The sequence below is a fragment of the Eufriesea mexicana genome, unplaced genomic scaffold (assembly GCF_001483705.2).
Source record: "Eufriesea mexicana isolate 0111107269 unplaced genomic scaffold, ASM148370v2 scaffold4744748416, whole genome shotgun sequence".
In the NCBI taxonomy this organism is placed as follows: Eukaryota; Metazoa; Arthropoda; class Insecta; order Hymenoptera; family Apidae; genus Eufriesea; species Eufriesea mexicana.
Genome location: NW_016907984.1, coordinates 19192 through 39018, shown reverse-complemented (window position 1 = coordinate 39018; position 19827 = coordinate 19192). Strand labels below are relative to the sequence as shown.

Genomic DNA, 19827 nt, shown 5'->3' with positions numbered 1-19827 from the left:
ATATGATAATAATCTTCGTTGAAAATTATTCACGTTGGAGGAGTAGAGTAACTATTTAATGCAGGATCTTTTTGTTAAATTAGCACCACTATCGTGTTATATATATGTATAAAACTAGATTAATATATTTTCGTGTATAAAAGATTCGTTTCCTATATTAGTCAAGGAATTATTAAATCAACGATAGTTGCTGAGAATCATTGGTAGGGTAAAGAAATTCGGCAAGTTATTCAATAAAAGATCCTTTTTATTAAACCATTATTACGTTACATTTATAAAAATAAATTAATATATTCTCGCGAAGAATTAAATAATTCTCTTCGTTGTACCATCGTCATTGTCACATCGCGTTGCTGAAAGACAAAGACCAAAAATTTAGTATATTACTAAACTTGTAATTCCACTATACCAATTAGCGATTCATTGAAGTTCATCGTTATACAATTCACCTCCACCGAGAATATGAAAAAGATAAAACAAATAAATAAACACGAAATCAGTTTTCTCGAAAAAGCGATGTATTTATAAGAAAACGAAAAAGAGTTATTTATTCGTGAAAAGTTGATATTTTTGTTTATTTTTTAAACAGGAAGAGAATTACGCTATGTCTTGCAAATTACCCCAGTCTGCGCGAAAAAGTAATACTCATCGGAAATACGTGGAAATGTCTGAATATTCCGGATATCCTGTTTCACCGTAATTATTCGCGATAATTGAGTCACAGAGTGCGGTGTCACATGGATATGCCGTCATTGATAACAAAGTAATCGCTGTATTCGATATTTTCGATCGGTCGGAGGCCACGGTGCATTAATTCGTCCACGTCAAAACACATTTTCTTTCTCTTCTTTTTCTCCATTTTCTTTTTTACTCTTTCAATATTCCTACATAGTCTCTGTATCTGTGCAAGTAAAAAGATATCGGCTTTTATTCTTTTTTCTCTCTCTTTTTTTCCAAATATTCGTACAGAGTCTCTGCATCCGTGTGAGTAGAAAAATATCCACTTTCGTTATATTCTTTCTCTCTTCTTTTCGAATATCCGTACGAAGTCGATGCATCAGTGTGAGTAGAAAAATATCGCGTTTTATAATTATTTTTATTATTTTCATTCTCTCTTTCTTCCGAATATTTGTACGAAGTCGATGTATCAGTGTGAGTAGAAAAATATCGCGTTTTATAATTATTTTTATTTTCATTCTCTCTTTCTTCCGAATATTCGTACGGAGACTGTGCATCAGTGTGAGTAGAAAAATATTGCCTCTCGTTGTCCTCCATGTTTATCTATACATGTAATCCGAGACATTTATAAAATTCGCCACTAATCGCGTCTCGATTACTTGCGAAAGGTCAGTGAAATTGTATATCAAATATACGATTTAGAGAGAAAAAGAATATCCATTTATTCGGTGCGCCTGTATTTATATTTATATTTATATTTATATTTACCAGCGTCCATCTTGCGCGAAAAATAACGATATGCTCGCGCGATCTTTTTGCAATTCCTTTTGCAATCTCTCCGCGAAATTTTTCGCCTTGCAGCGCTCTTGCAAATCATCGCACGATGTACCGTGGTCCCCGAAACGATTTTCATTTCGATCTTAATTTCGATTTTTATTTCGACGTTTCACTGTTACTTACACGGATATACATAACGGAAGCATGATTCTTCCCTTGATAGTTCCTTCGTGACAAACAACGCGACATCACACACTGCTCAATCCTTACTAAAAATTATTTAAGAAAACTGTCACGTTGCTTCAGCAAGACTTGAACTCGTTAATTGGACTTTTCATTGATCAACGTTTAAAATTAACTCCGTTCGTCCATTAATATTAATTACCTCGATAATTAATATTCACTTCCCCATCTAAAAAAGAATTTCTTAAAAATTCCTCGAATCTAGCGATATTTTTATTATTAATATCCCGAAAATTCTGATTTTTCTTTTCCGAAAACGTCCGATATGGAGTTAATTAAAAATTGGTCTCTGAAGAGGTTTCATCGCGTGGGAAGAACGAGCAACGTTGCTTCAGACTGATAACAACGATCAGACTTTTGCGTACTTTTATTAAGAAAAAAAGCCGAGGAAAAAAATTAAAAAAAAAAAGATTTTAAAGAAAGGAAGAGATAGAAGGAATATGTCCAGTACAGCAGAAACAGGTCGTAGAAGATGTATGTGTAACGCTCGTTCGGTTTTTAATCCCTTTTCCTCCTTCTCCATCCGCCATTACACCGTCTCGAACGAGACTCTTATTTTCGAATCACATCTGTTTGGATGTTTCCTCTTGGTAGTTTGCTAAGGTTTCGCGTTTATCGTTAAACGGTGTCGAGTATGGAATGGGTGATAGCGTTTAAGGTTATAATGGGAGAAAATAATTGCTGCGAGGCGAGGAGCGAATGTTGATGGAGGAATGAGAAAAGTATCTATACGTAAAGATAGACGTATATAATATATCTGTAACACATGTTCTATATGTTATTAAGACAATAAACGGAAGACCGATCGAGAGCCTCTTCTTCTGTCCTTGTGAGATATTTTAAGACATTTTCGAAGGGAAATTTTTATCTATGCTAATTGGGCTTTAGGTCGATCGTTGTGTCGTAGATTGGCACCATTGGAAAGTTTTATTCGCCGCTATTAATTATACCGATTGTTGGCCGTTCACAGGCCACAGTGGTTTCATTTTCTCAATCCTTTTTCGTTTTCGTGCCGAAGTACTTGATGCATATTCGAATATATTTGAAGTGAATATTTGATGAAATTACATATACTTGAAATAAATTAATATTAAATTATTCCTTTTTAAATAAACTTCCGGGTAACCGATATCTTTAGAGTCTAATAGTTGTATTCGTTTGTAACAAAAGTAGGTATAAACAATTAGGAATGACACGATGTTCGGAGAAATTTGTAGAACGTCTGGTATGTTGGTAAAACAGGCTGTCATAGTTATTTGCAGCAGTATAAAATTTTGAATTTGTGTTGAACTAATTCTCGTGTAAATAAGGATATAATTAGAGAACGGATATTTAATTTTATATATAGCAATTTGGTTTTACGTTTTAATTCTGCGATATTATAATGGAGTATTCAGTGCTTGTTTATTATTTTTATTTTGCCTGTGTTTCTGGAAACTGGTCGTTTATTATTTACAATTATATAATTGGTAGTCATTTTGGATCGGGGAGATTAATCCAGTGATAGGTTTGAACTTGTTGGAAGTGGTTGTAGTATTAATAAAATTATATTTCTTAATAATCTAAATTCTATTTTTACTTCTCGTATGTCAGGATACGTAGCTTTTAATATAGGCGAAGCATTGCGGGGTTAATTCGACGTCCATATCGTTATATAAAAATATAAAAATATCAAATAATTATACGACTCGCGGATCGCATTATCATCCAATCGACTATCGTCCAATTTTCTATTATTAGACCCTTCCATTCGATATTTTATATTTAAAATAATTATTGAGCATATGACGCAAGTCTGGCGCAAAAATGCGAAACTTATTTTTATAAATAAAGCAAATTGAAGTATTATTATCGGTAGGTGTGACCTGGCAATCTGGGGTTACTTTGGACCTTAAGTTTATCACTTGGATTGCAGATAGGACGAGGTACTTCGCGATTCCATGAATCTCACGATATCGACTGTGTTTTCTTCGTTCTCCAACTTTTTCTCCGCTTTTTTCACTCTTTGTGCCTACAATATTTATAAATTTGTGAAACGAAAAGGAAAAAATGTTAGCCCGCGAAAATACCCTTATCATAGTTCGTTATATTTCTCCGATATCGGACTAATATTCCACGAACATAACTTATTTTATTCGATCAACGTTCCACTAATATTCGATAATTATAGTTTATTTTATCCGTTTAATATTTCCCTAATATTCACTGAATATAGCTTATTTTATTCGACTAATAAATATTCCATTAATAATCGGCCAATGTAATTTATTAAATTTTATTAAAATTAAATTCGAATTAAATATAAATTTTATTAAAATTAAATTCGAATTAAATTTAAATTTTGTTAAATTCAATCAATATTCGTCGAATATTATGTTCCACTAATTGTCGAATAATTAATTATCCCTGCGATCACGATATTTTTATTCGTCTTTTCTTCGACGCAGAACGGTATCGGGAAAACTGCGATTATTTTCCATCTCGAGGCATAAAATGATCGAACGAACAGCTGAAAATAATTAAACTGTACCTTCCCGTTAGGCCAAGATTCCTCAGGTATTTTTAGAGGTCTCTTACCGGTGCCAAACGAGCAGCAACTCGTGCATCGAGTTTGCCATTGTTTCGCATTGCACAAGCAGTCGTGTCTTCTCAAAACTTAATCTATATTTGCAATGGACGACACCAGATCGGTAGAGCACACGATAAGCCTTCCAGCGAATTTTATTCGCGGTCGTGAGTTTTTGGTAATCTGCTCAGACGAAATTATCTTCGATCATACTGCGCTTTTTGCAGCAATAAATCGTTCAATATCGACCCCTGCTCGGTGGTTGCAGTCGAGAATATTTTGTCGCGTCGATGTTGCTCGATCGATATATTCCATATCGTTCGAGGAACAAAGTCGAACGTGTTGTTATTTAATAATTTAAAAAGGAATTTCTTCCAGAATTTTATAACAATTTTTCCGATCCTCTTTTAGGTGTCAGGGTGAAGAAGAGGGTAATTTAAAAGAGAGTATTAGCAATTGGGGAATAATTCTATTTTACATTTGTTGCTTGATCATTCACTTCTCAGCAGTTCCTTATCCTTACTCTGGTGTAAGTATCTCGTTAATTTTAATTAGAATTACTCGTGAGAAAATAAAAATATTCGCGGGTCTCGCCATATTTCAAGGGTTCAGAATGCTGCAAAGGCGAAACAAGATACGAAAGTACAATAACAAAGGAGAACGCGTTTCCTATGTTAATTACAAATTAATCGGGAATTCCGAGAGAAGTCTCTTTCAGCCCTCTTAATCGCTAAAAATCGAACCTTTTATTCTCTTACGTATAATTATAACAAAATAAAGTTCCACTCAACGAACGGAGAAGTAGCTTCCTAAGTGTACATTAAATCCCACCGAGAAACGGAAACATCGTTTCACGAGAATAATAATAAAAATGAAAAATTACATCGGATCAAAGCTGTCTTCTCGATTACATCGGAAAGCACGTGCTTCCATTTCTCTAACCGTTAAAAATACAATAACAACTTTACAAAAATTGACCATACATCACGGACCTGTCATATCGACGAGAGTCAACCGAGATCAAGCATCGAGATCCTTGTTAATCCCGTTTGACCTTCGAGGATGAACCATTTTGCTGGATCCATCCGGGCGGTGTAAGGAAAGAAATCACGCATGTTCGAAAATGGCAGCTGTTTATTACTAAAAAAAAGAAGAGAAGGAAAATAGTGGACATTAAAAAACGGCTTAAGTCGACGTTAAAAAACGGCTATGTCGCCTGGAAAGCAATACCCTAACGGTTACCCTGTGTGCTTCTGTCGTTGCGATAAGTATCCCTCGATAACAGGAGGAGGAGTCAAAAGAGATGAAAAAAGCAATCTTCGTCTTTCTGATCAGTCTTTACAGCGTTCCTCGATTATCAATGAATGTGAAAGCGATCGAATAGCGCCACGATGTCGCCGTTCAGAAACACTCGTCGCATCTTTTTGCGCAATAACCGATTACTTCCCGTTGATTATAAATAAATATTCTTAATGCCTCGTCTCTCGGATAGCTCGCGTGTCCGACGATTGCACGGCGATCGCATCGCCGATTTCCTTGACATTAAATCTACCACGAACCACCATCGATCGCTAGGTCTTTAAACCGATCCGAATTTTAAACTCGACAATTTCTTGCTTAAGGTGGTTGCTTACTATCTTGGTCGTAATTCAATTTTGAACATTGCAATCTCCTTGTCGTTTGCTTGAATTCCTCTCTTTTAACAATAATAGGAATTTTTATAATTAACATCTCGTAAGATATAATACTTTTGCAACAATTTGTCATACTTTGATACCATTTTTACTGATACCAAAATTTTGCTGAAATTCCCTAAAATCGAGGGAAGCAATTGCACGAATAATTTCTATAATTTTATAATTGATGTATATCACCTATATATATACCTTTTAACAATAACAGGAATTTATATAATTTTTATAATAGGAATAGGAATTTTTATAATTAATATCTCGTAAGAAATAATATTTTTGCAACGATTTCTCATACTTTGATACCATTTTTGCTGAAATTTCTCTAAAATCGAGGGAAGCAATTGCACGAAAAATTTCGCTTCGAATAATTTCGATTAAATTTTGGATTCAGTGCTTATCGTGGATTGTTTATTATCGGTAAATACGTACTCCACTGTCAGTATTTCAATTTTTATATAAGTCCAAGAGGAGCGAATTTCAAAGCTCGTATCTAGCAAACTACACGTCGGATCATGCTCAAATTTAATATACACTCGTATCGACGTCTATAATAATACTTGTATTAGAAATTTTATTTCAGAACCAACCACCTTAACGCAATTACCTTCGCCATTTGACGTGCTTTTTAATATACAAGCTTATCTTATAATATACATATAAACGAGTTTTCAGTATCTCTTCTGGATCGTTTGTTGTTTTAAAAATTCCTCGACTTCCGTCCTTCTTCGTCCGTCATTTCAGCAGTTTCTCGTCCGTTATTTCACCGATTATCAGACCGATCGTGGTAGATCTAGTGCGAAGCTACGCTTACAGACGATACAGGGGAAACGATCACAAAATAAGGAAACAGGCGCTCGATCGAAGCGTCCTATTCGAATTGAAAGCACTCACTCGTCTGAATCACATGAGATATTGCTTATTGGAACATTCTTTCGTAACGATCCGACACTTGGATCTACGAATTTTAACGATTTCGAGTCGCGAGGATCGTGAAAGATCCTCGCTAAAGGCAACGATTAATTTCCCTTCTTCGATTATCTCTTACGTTACGTTACAAAACGCGTTCCTCCAGTTGCGAGCGGCCTGCTGGAGGAACACCTAGGACTCGTACATTCTACCCTTTATTGTCTACCATTCGACATCCGCGTCATATTTGTGGTCGTGTTATCACCAAAGGCCGTCGGGCTTTCGCGGGCCGACTCGAAAATCCCCGAGATAATTCAGATAGTTCGAATTATTTGTCATTCCTAGCATCCTCGACCTTCCATCTTGACAGTCTCGTCGGAGAAATGCTCGGCGAGCCATCGGTCGATCCTATTTTCAACGTCTCCAGGAAGTCCTCCTCGACGGTCGCCGAATGGCAATTCGACGAGTCCCTCGACGCTTCCTGGGACGTGTAAACACGGTTACAAACTATTGCTTTCGAACATAGGCGTGCTCTTGGTCAGTTTCAAGGCTCTAAGCTGCTTGTACAGACGTTGCTTGCAGAACTGATAGAATTCGATCTCCCTGGTGAAGTTGCTCCTCACCATGTCCTTCACCTCCTCGCTGACAGGCGGTTTGAAGAAGTTCCGATTGATCCTCGTGAACGCGTTCACCTCGTCTGCAAGAGAAGCTTCTGTCAGTTTCATTGTCTTATCGCACGGCACGGATGTGCATGATCGATTAGAGCGATAATCGGAACTAGGTGTACTGTTGTTCGCGATGGCGCTGACCGGTGCACGATATTTCGTGCTCAAGGCAGGTTTGTTTCTGGGTAATTGCAATGGTCGAGCCAGGTTTACAGTTACATGCAAATAAGGGAACAAAAGAATTACCGTAGTAGACGTCGGTGGCGCCTCGGAAAAATCGGGGTATGTAATTTTCCAATACCGTGAGAGTGGTATTCACGTCCTCCAGCACGCCGACCACCGCGTAGTGTTTCTCCACTGCCATTTTCGCTCGTTCCAGGGCACCCACCGTGTTGAACGGGCTTCGGAGAGACGACAATTGATAAGTATGACAGGTGATTCGAGTATAGCGTGACGGAATGGTAAAGATATGGAATCCGAGGGATAGATGAGATATGTACGTAATCTGACGGTTCAGCGTTGAAAGAATTTTATGGGTAATTTTCTTCTATTTTGTTCTTTTGGCAGAATTTACTATAGCACTGTCAAGCGTTGAAACGATAGATTTTGATTCTTCCCTGCGATTGTGATTTTTTAAAATTTTATATAGGGATAGAAGTGTAATATAAAGGAAAATTTGAACGTCGACAGAATTTTATGGATAATTTGATTCTATTTGGTTGTTTTGGCGATAGAACTGTCAAGTGTTGAAACGATAGACTTTGATTTTTTCTTGCGATCACAATTTTTTAAAATTTTATATAGGGATGGAAGTATAATATAGCGAAAAATTTGAACGTTGACAGAATTTTATGGATAATTTTTTTCCATTTTGTAATTTTCACGATAGAACTGTCAAGTGTTGAAACAATAGGTTTTGATTCTTCCTTCTCTGCGATAGCGATTTTTTAAAATTTGATACAAGGGTAGAATTGTAACATACACTTAATTAATGTCAAACTTAAAAATTTGGTGTTTAGTATATATGTAATTAAATTTTTAATATTGTCTATGAGATTTTTCTTTCACACTCTCATCTATCAGCTATGATAGGTTTAGTATTAATAATCATATAGTTATATGTTTGTCTTATTTTATTTTTTCTTTTATTCCTTTTCATTCGATTATAATTTAGGTACTCATTAAAGTTTGCTACTTCTGACGTTAATAAATGTAAATAAATGAATATTAGACACTTTTGGTAGCATTCTAAATGATTTAAATATTCGTATAATATATGTTATTGAGAAAGAATGCTTTTAATAGTAGTTGTGTGGTAACAAGAGAGACGTATGTTAGAGCAATCGATATTTCCAATATTTAACATTTTACTTTACAATTAGGGAGAGTAACTCCAAGTAACTGACATTGCAGAATATGGATTTGGGAACTAGTAATTTAATTACCAAGTTGTTCCTCAAACAATCTTTAATTTTCTGCTAGAGGGAATGATATTAGATTAGTGCATACGAAATCTCATTTCCACGAAGTTTCTAATTAGCAGAATCCACTTTGTCGACGTTGTCTGGCATCCAATTATCAAAAACTATGTCAGAAAATAAAAGATAATAGATACATATCGAATATTTTAACGTTGGATTAACATAATCAATTACTTGGAAGTTACAATAATTTTTATTATAAATTTAATCTTGAAAAATATTTTCTCTTATTACTAATATTTATATCAACACGCTATATTATGTATGCAATAGTTTCACATCAATTTACAGAAATTAAGGCCAATACCCTCTGCCTAATAAATAACCACCCCAATAATCCTAACAAAATAAGGCGAAAAGCAAATTACATTATTCCCCATCCAATTTTTATTTTCATTCCATTTCATTTAACATCAAAACCCACCCTAACTTTTCCAACATTACATTCTAAATTCATGAGACTCTAAGAAAGACAAATCTCATACTTACCATCCAAGTAATCGAATTTTTATTTCTATTAAACCCTCTAAGTATTAAACCCCATTCTAACCCCAGCAACGCCAACACATTCAAGCCCTGTAAAAGTGTGAAAACGAGAAATCTCATAGCAAGTTCACAAGCAAGTACATAATGGAGTACTTCCCATATACTGGGACGCAAAGATGGAAGATCTTTGCGGAAATAAGCAAATACGAAGATTACTCGTTGGAGGATAAAATCTATCAGACATATAGCATTTAAAGTTAAATTCCTCCTAGCTGTCCAGTGTATCAGTGGCGCGAGCTTAAAGCCAGAGCTTAAAGAGACCTACGTGCATTTCTCGCTGTGGCCGCAGAAGAAAAGCGTTTGCCTGCGATGATCGCCGATCCCCTCGTGAATTTCACCCTCCAGGTATCTGCATTCACGGTCCGCCTTAAGTACACAGGACTCGAAGTCCTTCTTCAGCCAGTTCGGATCCGGCAGTGGTAGGTCTGGAAATATTTGCTTTCTCTCGACGTAATACCAAGGTGCTCGTACGTAATAGTACCAGGATATCACTCTCTCAACAGGATCCCGGACTATGTTGATGTAAATTGGCTGCGGCAGGTTGAATCTGAACGGAAAAACGTGCCAGGTTAGATATCCCGTGGGAATTTAGCTTGGGTTACTTCCGGGTACTTGGCTAGCTAACCCCCGGAGCAAAGATTTCTCGCATTTTTCCCCGTGTCTTTTGCTTGGCAGGAATATCTGCCAGGAATTGGGAGGAATTTGCTTGGCAAGGAAGAATTCGATTCCAAGCTTCACTCTCTTCGTTTTATTTATATTATGTTTATGGTGGAACTGTGATTCTTGGGAATTTAGTAATTTTTTAGTAAATTTATCGTCTTTGTTTCTATTATTTTTATTTTTATTTTGTGTTATTGCTTTTATTAATTTTTCAATAATTTAATAATTTTATTTAATTTAATAATTTACTGTTCGGTATTGTCGTAACTTTTAGATTTAAAAATAAAGGGAATCAGGGGATTTGACTATTCCAACTATTAATTATTTCAAACGAATAATTTAATTTAATTTAATAATTTACTGAACTCCGTTTGATCGTGGAAATAGAGTTTAATTTGGGATTTATTAGTAATTAAATGGAAGAAAATTTAGAAAAATTCGTTATATTCTTATTGCTTGTATTAATTTTTTAAAATACAGTTCGATATTGTCATAGCTTCTAGATTTAAAAATAAAGGGAGTCACGATTTAATTATTAGAGCTATTAATTATTTCAAACGATCCTACTTCAATTCCTTTTCCTTTTCAATTATACGAGATTCTTTATGCTATGACGAATTTTATAAATTGTATAAATCTTCGAATGTAAATTCAAATTATAGTAAAATATTTTAACCCTGCTCGGTCGTGGAAATAGGAAATAGATAAATAGAAATGTGGGATTTGTTAGTAATAAAATGGAAGAAGAATTAGAAAATTGAATTATGTTCTTATTGCTTGTATTAATTTTTTAAAATACAGTTCAAGTCACTGACTATCTCAACTGATTTCAGGACACTTACTCGGTGAAGTTCGTGAAGCACACGTGCTTTATGTAGACGGATGGTTCGGCGTAGCTGCTCACCATTGTGGCAAGTTGAACCTAAAAGCAAACAGGTGTGTATCAATGCTTAAACAATTTTTATTTTTATCCTCATTAATAAATTATTAATTGACATTCAATCGACACAGGAATAATTTACACAGTTTATTTTTCGAATTACTGGCAAACTCGATAATTACAATGTAATAACATTTCATAAATGTTTCAGTACCTGCTCAATTGGCGCCAGGCGTATAGTTTCGACTCTCTGCACGCGATCTCTGTTGAAGGAGAAACCATTCCTCATGGACAGCCTCCTCAACAGTTCCATGAAAGTTTGAGAGCCCACTTTTGGTACACGATTGAAGAACAAGACGCTCCGGCCCGCTCTTCTCGTGTTGTTCAACGCGTCGATGTCCAACACTTCTGCTTCTTTGTACTGAAACCAGGTGAAGTACCTTTAAATTTCCATTTTCTTTTTCCGATTTATTCCACCCTCTTCGCCTCTACAAATTATTTCTCGCGATCTATACTTTATTTCCGATATTTAGGCATTTTTTAAGCAACTTAAAAGTCAATTCTAAAAATTCACATTGCTTATACGTTATAAAAAGATATTACTTCATAATTTATTAATTATGGAAAAATTATAAATTTTTATTAAACATTATTTCATAATTTTTTGAGCTTCAGTGTTAGTTTTACGCTTTACTTTTAATTGAAGGACCGGGATAATTAAAATTTTAATAGATTTGCAATATTTAAATATATCGTATTTAAAAGTTATATTATATACGATATATGTTATTGGTTCAAGCAGCCATTTTTATTCGTCCCCTTTATATTAGGATACAACAAATTATAATCAGTGAATCAAAAATGAATAAAATCGGAATTTGGTTAATTTAATTAAAAAGAAATACAGAGAAATGATTTAATTTATTAAAAAAAATATTTTTTATTTTATAGATCATTCAACGTAACAGCTTTAATTATCGTCAAACGATTGGTCCGTGTCAAGTTTCGTTGCCATAAACGAATCGTAATAGCAAGGGTAAGAAGAGGAAAGTTGTCACGATTCCGATTATACGTTGCCTTCTTTCCTTGGGAATTTTCATTTTCTATCCAGGGAGAGTCGTTCTCATCCCATTCCCTTTCGTTGAGTAACTATTTACGATATCAGCCAGTCATTCTGGGCTACACGGCAAACGCGTAATTGCAAATGGAGGCGCGAGTAACGAATACCTTGTTTCACCTAGACTTCCGGGTGCTTTTTGCGCGCGGTACAAACGATCGGCAGAAGATATTAAATAATTGAACCTTTCTGAAGCGTGGTACGTCAATTTCTTCTTATCCACTGCAGTTCGAGCTCGAAATACAATGTTTGATAAGAAAGAAGAGTAGAAAATGGAATAAGGGAATGGGAAATTCTTGAACTCGTTAAAGAGCAAATCGAGGTATCGTATTTCCAATTAAAATATATATAAAGTCATGTTTCCATTCTTTCTTTAACATTTCCTTTTTGAAATCATTTTCACTGTATTAGATTTCGATTCGGATAATTTTAACGATAGGATATTTATGGGAGAAGAGAAATAAATAATTTAAAATATGGGATTATAAATTTCTAAAAGAATTTAATAAATCAAAAATTCTTTTTAACAGTTAGGTAAGATTAGGCTAGGTTAGGTAATGGGATGTGATAGAAATAATTCAGTAGGAAGAAAAATATTCCTAATAATTAAATGGAATATAAATTTTTTAAGGTAAGATTAGGCTAGGTTAGGTAATGGGATGTGATAGAAATAACTCAGTAGGAAGAAAAATATTCCTAATAATTAAATGGAATATAAATTTTTTAATTTATAATTACTTTGTTCTTATAAAATAAATTAATAAATAAATAAATGATTTATAATTGTAGGTAAAATAGGTAAATAGCAAGAGTAAGTGAAATAGGTAAATAGCAAGATTCATTTTTATTCCGGACATACAATTTTATTCCAGTTTCAATAATAATTCCCAGTCTTCTATGAAAACTTATTTTCTTATAGCAATTATAAAATAAGTAAATAAATAAATAAATGATTTATAATTGTAGGTAAAATAGGTAAATAGCAAGATTCATTTTTATTCGGGACATACAATTTTATTCCAGTTTTAATAATAATTCCCAGTCTTCTATGAAAACTTATTTTCTTATAGCAATTATAAAATAAATAAATAAATGATTTATAATTGTAGGTAAAATAGGTAAATAGCAAGATTCATTTTTATTCGGGACATACAATTTTATTCCAGTTTTAATAATAATTCCCAGTCTTCTGTGAAAACTTATTTTCCTTCGAGCTCGTTGTTTATTATATATATTTTACAGCAATAGTGGAATAATATATTATTTCAGTATTAAAATAATATTAGAATAATGTATTCTAGAATAGCTTATGTTTAGCAGCGTTAATCCCTTCTTCGTTTCGATACATCGTGTTTCACTGCACGAGGCCGAGTCGATCAGGGAAACATTGAACCTGCGCTTCCGCAAGCTTGTCGATGATATACCATTCAACCTTGTGGAAACTGCTCGATTAGCCTTCGATTGCTTGTTATTTCGAATTCTTAAACCTTCCAATAGGCTGTCTTTTTCAATAGATAATTGCAGTCTTTCGTTGGCTCGTAGGTAATTTCTCTGCATACTCAAAAACAAGGAAACTTCTCTCAGCCTTCGATCAATGTTATAAACTTAGTAAATCGAGCCCGTTTCTTATTACTTTCATTCAAGAAATTTCTACGCGATATAACACTGCACGTGTCGTATAACTATTATTACATAAATTCAACAGTTCAACGCTAATTTACCATATAACCCCATATAAATCATTATCACACTCATCTCCCCACCTAGTCCTCCTCGAGTTAATCCATAAAATAGAAAAGAAGGGATGGAATATGACATGGTGCACGAGAAATGGATCAAAGACACGCAACATCGTGCAAAATTTCCATCGACGAGTGGGAAAGACAGGATAGTCGTTACAAGCCTGAGAGCTGGACACTCAAAAATTACCCATGAACAGTGGTCGAAGAATACGAAACCACCAGGCTGCGATTACTGCAAGCACTATCAACCAACCACGCTATGAATGCAGAGGATGCGAAATACGAAGACTCGAGTATAAACTGCTCTGAAACACGACTCTGTCGTCGCAGAAACGCGTCGAAAAAATACCCTCGAATATTTAAAAGAGTCCAAGTTGCACCACCAAATTTAGAAACGAAGTCATGCTGTTTTCGATAAACTAAGTTTTCGATAAACTTCTCCCAAGTTTAGATATTTAAATTTTAAATACAAAGACAGGGGCTTAAACTTCTCCCAAGCGTCAAAAATACTTAGTACTTAATTATACTTAGTACTTAGTGATACGAAAGTACTTAAAAGGATTGGAATATTTAGAAAAGTCCAAGCTGTACTATTAACCCTTTGCACTGAGCTTCAGTCACCATTTCATAAAATTTGGAAAATCGATATTAATTAATATATCAAATTTAATGCAATGTAACAGTGTGCGAGATATCGAAATCAAATAATTCTACAATTCTGTTATTATACAATTCTTTATTTACTACTCAAAAAAGTATTGTCAGCTTTTTAGTAGAGAATCTTTGAATTTCTACTCTTCTCTAGCCAAAAGTCATCGAGTGCAAAGGGTTAAAAACGAAGTTTGTCTGTCTAATGATTATGCTGTCAATGCGACACTAACTTCAAATAAAATAAAATAAAATAAAATAAAATAAATTATCATACTATTTCTTTATACAGGACCTTTAAAAAATCGCGTCTGGAACAAGGATTACAGTACTCATTGACAAGATAAATAAAAATTGGCCAATCACGTATAGGGCAATTATTTATAATCAATCCTCTGTATGTAAAGTCGATGTTTGTTATGTACCAATATTCCACGTGAGTTTCCATTTTTAAATATATACAGATCTAATATGAATATGCAAAATATACATATTCCACAGCTGCTCATCTCGACCGCCACTTGGCACACTTAACAACAAGGAAAATAAAATTTCATGACTGCGAATAAATAGCAGAGCAACGCATTTAACCTCTTTACATAGGATGTTTAAAAAGTACCGTACAAAATGAGGCTTACAGTACTCACTGAGGGAATAAATAAAAATTGTCTAACCCCCTGTTACAATAACTTTTACAACCCCCTCTGTGCAAAATCGACTTTTATCATTTATCAATATTCCATATTATTGTAGCGAGAATATTTCGGATGAGTATGAAACGGATTGAGAAAATGTTCGCGTTAGATTATGCGAAAAAGACGAATGAATCCATACCACACACATGGAATTTTAGGAATGCATTGTATCAGTGTATACCATGTGTAAGAGAATAGAAGGAGACCTCCATTGCGAAATTTAAACACAGTCGTGTAAAACTCAGTCGTACAGAATCTAGAAGAACAGACATGTCCAATTGTCATTATGGTTTTGCCATAATTCCACTTCAGTTGGTAACAAATACATCTGAAACCTAGCATCTCCCATGTCAATCCTATTTTCTGCACATACGAGTTGCCAGGTTTAACAGTCATGTAAAACTCAGTCTCACAGAATCTAGAAGAACAGACATGTCCAATTGTCCTTATGGTATTGCCATAATTCCACTTCAGTTGGTAACAAATACATCTGAAACCTAGCATCTCCCATGTCAATCCTATTTTCTGCACATATGAGTTGTCAGGTTCAACAGTCGTGTAAAACTCAGTCTCACAGAATCTAAAAGAACAGACATGTCCAATTGTCGTTATGGTTTTGCCATAATTCCACTTCAGCTGGTAACAAATACATCTGAAACTTAGCATCTCCCATGTCAATCCTATTTTCTGCCCATACGAGTTGCCAGGTTTAAAAATACGAAATCGAATAGGAATATGCAATTGCTATTCGCAAGAAGCAATTATTCCACGAGTCCCCATCTCGACTGCCACTTTGCACGCTTAACAGGAAGGAAAATAAAATGCCACGGCTGCGAATAAATAGCAGAGCAACGCATTTAACCCCCCTGGTCCCGCAAACAGAGCAGCATCCAGCGATCATGCAAAGTACGTAACCCCTGTCACACGGAGAGTACAAGGCTCGCACTTGTCTTCCTTTTCCTGTCCACGTCCCGTGGCTTGGCATTACGCCGCAAGCACGTTACGTTATTACATTATTACTACACGCGTTTGCACGCTTCCTCCTCGATTACGGATTCCCCGGCTGCGTTCTTCCTCGAATTCTTCGTCAATTTACGGGCCATCCTTCCGGCTGCTGGCCACGGTATTAGACGATCGCGACGTAATTTCTTTCACGGTTATCCGTGTAATGGTAAAGATTACCAGAGGAAATCCCGAGTTTACCTCCGTTACTGTTTCCCAATAACCGTGGCCTAACTACAACCCTCGGAACATCGCTCTGTTCTTTCATTTTTCCCTATTCTTCTCATTTCTTCCCCTGTTAATTGACGGGTATTTAATTGCGAGATCAGGACTGCTTCTTTCAGACCACGCCATTTTCTTTCTTTATATTCTTTCCGCGTTTACTCTCTTTTCTTTGATGCTTGGTGATTTTATTCTTCCTTTTCTGTGGCTTTTTGGAAGCAGTCGTGTCTTAGAGGATATTCGACGATTGACACGTAATCTCATGCACAGTTATTTGTGTAATGGTGAAGATTACGAGAGGAAATTTTGAGTTTATTTCTGTTACTGTTTTCCAGTTGCCATGATCTAACTACAGCCCTCGGAACATCGCTCTGTTCATTCATTTTTCCCTATTCTTCTCATTTCTTCTCTTTCTTACTTGTCTCTTGTTCCTCCGGTGTGGAAAGGGGGATGTTAATTGAGGGGTACTTAATTGCGAGAACAGGATTGCTTTTTTCAGACCACGCCATTTTCTTTCTTTATATTCTCTGCGTGTTTGCTTTCTTTTCTTTGGTGCTTGGTGATTTTATTCTTCCTTTTCTGTGGCTTTTTGGGAGCAGACATGTCTTAGAGGATATTAGACGATTGACACGTAATTTTACGCATAGTTATTTGTGTAATGGTGAAGATTACGAGAGGAAATTTTGAGTTTATTTCTGTTACTGTTTTCCAATAGCCATGGCCTAACCATGGTCTTTTTATTTTTCCTTTTTCTTCCCATTTTTTCCCCTTTCTTCACCTTTCTGCTGTGTAGGAAGTAGGATGTTAATTGACAGGTATTTAGTTACAAGGACAGGATCACTTTTGGACAAATTGACGTTTGTATTAGTACTAATTTACGTGGTTGCATTAACAACGATTGATCGAACTGTAAGATTTTTGTTCGCAATTCTTTCGGATAAAATGGCCGCTGCGTGGAATATAGGACTACGAGATCTTCTGTTTGCTGTGATAACAGAGCCACAGGAATTACCGTTCGCAGACACTCGTTGTTCTTTCTTCACACTCTACTTCTCAAATGGACTTCGTCGTAATGGACCTTTCTTTCGTTTCGCGTTATTACAGTTACCTAATTAAAGCCGTGAATCCATCGAGAGCAATTTGCATCGCATTCGTGTCACCTAGATTAAACCGTGCTCCTTGTTTTCGCGAAATTTTACGCCGAGTGTGTTAATTAGGTACTGAATTGTGCTAGAAAAATTTTGTAACGATGGAAGCAGGATTTTAGGATTCGAATAAATTTTGGTAGAAAAATTTCATAACAGTAGATTCGAGTAGGCAATTTAAATCTGTAAAATTTACAAATAATTCCTTTTCAAATTTGCAGCTCGTCATTGAGGTACCTGATCATGTTAGTAAAATTATACGAGTCTTCCTCTTCATTTTACAACTCCATTACAAATTTATGACAAATTTGCATTACAAATCCATTTCAAGGTTTCTTCAAACCACGCGTGGAAGCAAGAGTACTTCTATATTGCGTTACAATTGCGATTGAAGTTCGGATAGGTTATAAATTTAAATAATTATAATTTAGATAATATCATTATATAACATTGAATAACAATATAAACTTATATTAAACGATATTAATTTAAATAGCATCGTATTAAATCGACATTGCAGAGACGAAATAGCCGAATTAAACTCATCAATTGAACCCTGGTGAGGTCAGGGTTCGAGACAAGTAACGAGACCAGGACGAAAGAGAAGAGTTGAGAAATGAAATATTGAAATACTGAGAATTAAAACGCGAAACTAGGTTAAAAAGTCTTCAGTCATGCTTCACTGTCTCCTCGTAGGCGACAATAGTAACCCAGTTACTTCAAGTGCACACGTCCCGCAATTACCCTGGTACACGCATGCTCGCGGAGAAATTCTAATTAATATATCTACTTAACATCTTCGTCGATATTTCTAATCGTAGTTTCTAATCGTAGTCGTGATAAAAGTGCAATAAGAATATGTCATTTGCCACGATCAACTCGGATATCAGACAGGTGTGCCATAAATTCAGAGTAACGTTCATGGTCGACGTGTTTAGGCGATTAATGGTTAGCCTGAAAGGCAGCAATCTATTTCGCGGTTTCACGCATCGCGGCTACCATAATGGCTCCGCGTGTTATTTTTCGCTTCTTCTCGCAGTGCGAGCATCTCCCTCTTCCTATTTTGTACGACGTTAAGTCTCGCTGATTCCTGGGTAATCGTAAGTCGAACAAGGGTCGTCGAGGTAATTCTAAATCGACTCCTCGTCTTCGAGCGAATCGCGAAGGTTTAGAGAAATCGAATTTATTCCATGGAAGTGCGAATGAAATTGTAGTTTACAAGAAATGTATAAATTATGAGATTTATTGTTAATAACAAATTGTTCGCAACGTAAATTTATTACGAAAGTTAAAAAATTAACGAATTATTGGTTATTACTTGAATTTGTAACGTGTTTATGTTAAAATGTACATATAATTTACAAAAAGTTTATAAAGTATGACACCTATTGTTAATAACAAATTGATACTGTTAATAATTAATTGTTCGCGATGTAAATTTATAATGGAAATTAAAAAATTAACAAATTTCTGGTTATTGCTTGATCTTATAACGAATTTCTGTTAAAATGTACATATAATTTAACAAAATGTTTATAAATTGGTACACTTATTGTTAATAACAAATAAATATTGTTAATAACAAATTGTTTGCAATGTAAATTTATAATAGAAGTGAAAAAATTAATTAATTATTGGCTATTAAAGCGGAAAAGTAATAATTACTGGAATCGGAAAAGTTCGGAAATTTTCGCTGATCTTCGACCGACCGCCGCTATATAAGGGGCCCGCGTGCAGGCTCGAGCCAGTTGTCGCTTTGACTCCGGAAGGTCCGCGTTAATATTTTTTCTTTTTGTTTCAGGTTTTAATTATTTCTTCTTTCAGATTCTATTTCTTTCATTCTAGTTTTCATTGTTTGTGCATTCGAGTATTTCGTACAATATTCGAATGCTTCGTCGTTGGTTTATTTGTATATAATCGTTGGCTAGATCAATGGCTATTCAGTTGCCATTGTCCACTCTCTTAAATAATTTCACAATAATTTCTTCTTTCAGGTACTAATTATTTTTTCTTTCAGGTTCTAATTATTTTTCTTCTTCCAGATTTTATTTCTTTCATTCTATTTTCTTTGTTTCAGCATTCGAGTATTTCGTATAATATTCGAATGCTTCGTCGTTGATTTACTTATGTCTTATCGTTGGCTAAATCTTTCCTTTCACA

General features: G+C 35.0%; 1 protein-coding gene across 1 annotated transcript; it reads right to left on the bottom strand.

Moving 5' to 3' along the window:
- Window positions 1-6296: 6296 nt before the first annotated feature.
- Window positions 6297-15971, bottom strand: pip (heparan sulfate 2-O-sulfotransferase pipe). Its single transcript, XM_017906235.1, has 7 exons — window positions 15949-15971; window positions 15569-15878; window positions 11311-11517; window positions 11059-11138; window positions 9822-10103; window positions 7776-7930; window positions 6297-7561 (listed from the first exon to the last, which is right to left on the bottom strand). The coding sequence occupies exons 1-7, from the start codon at window positions 15969-15971 to the stop codon at window positions 7365-7367; spliced, it is 1254 nt and encodes a 417-aa protein (XP_017761724.1). The 3' UTR covers window positions 6297-7364.
- Between the last annotated feature and the right edge of the window lie 3856 nt (window positions 15972-19827).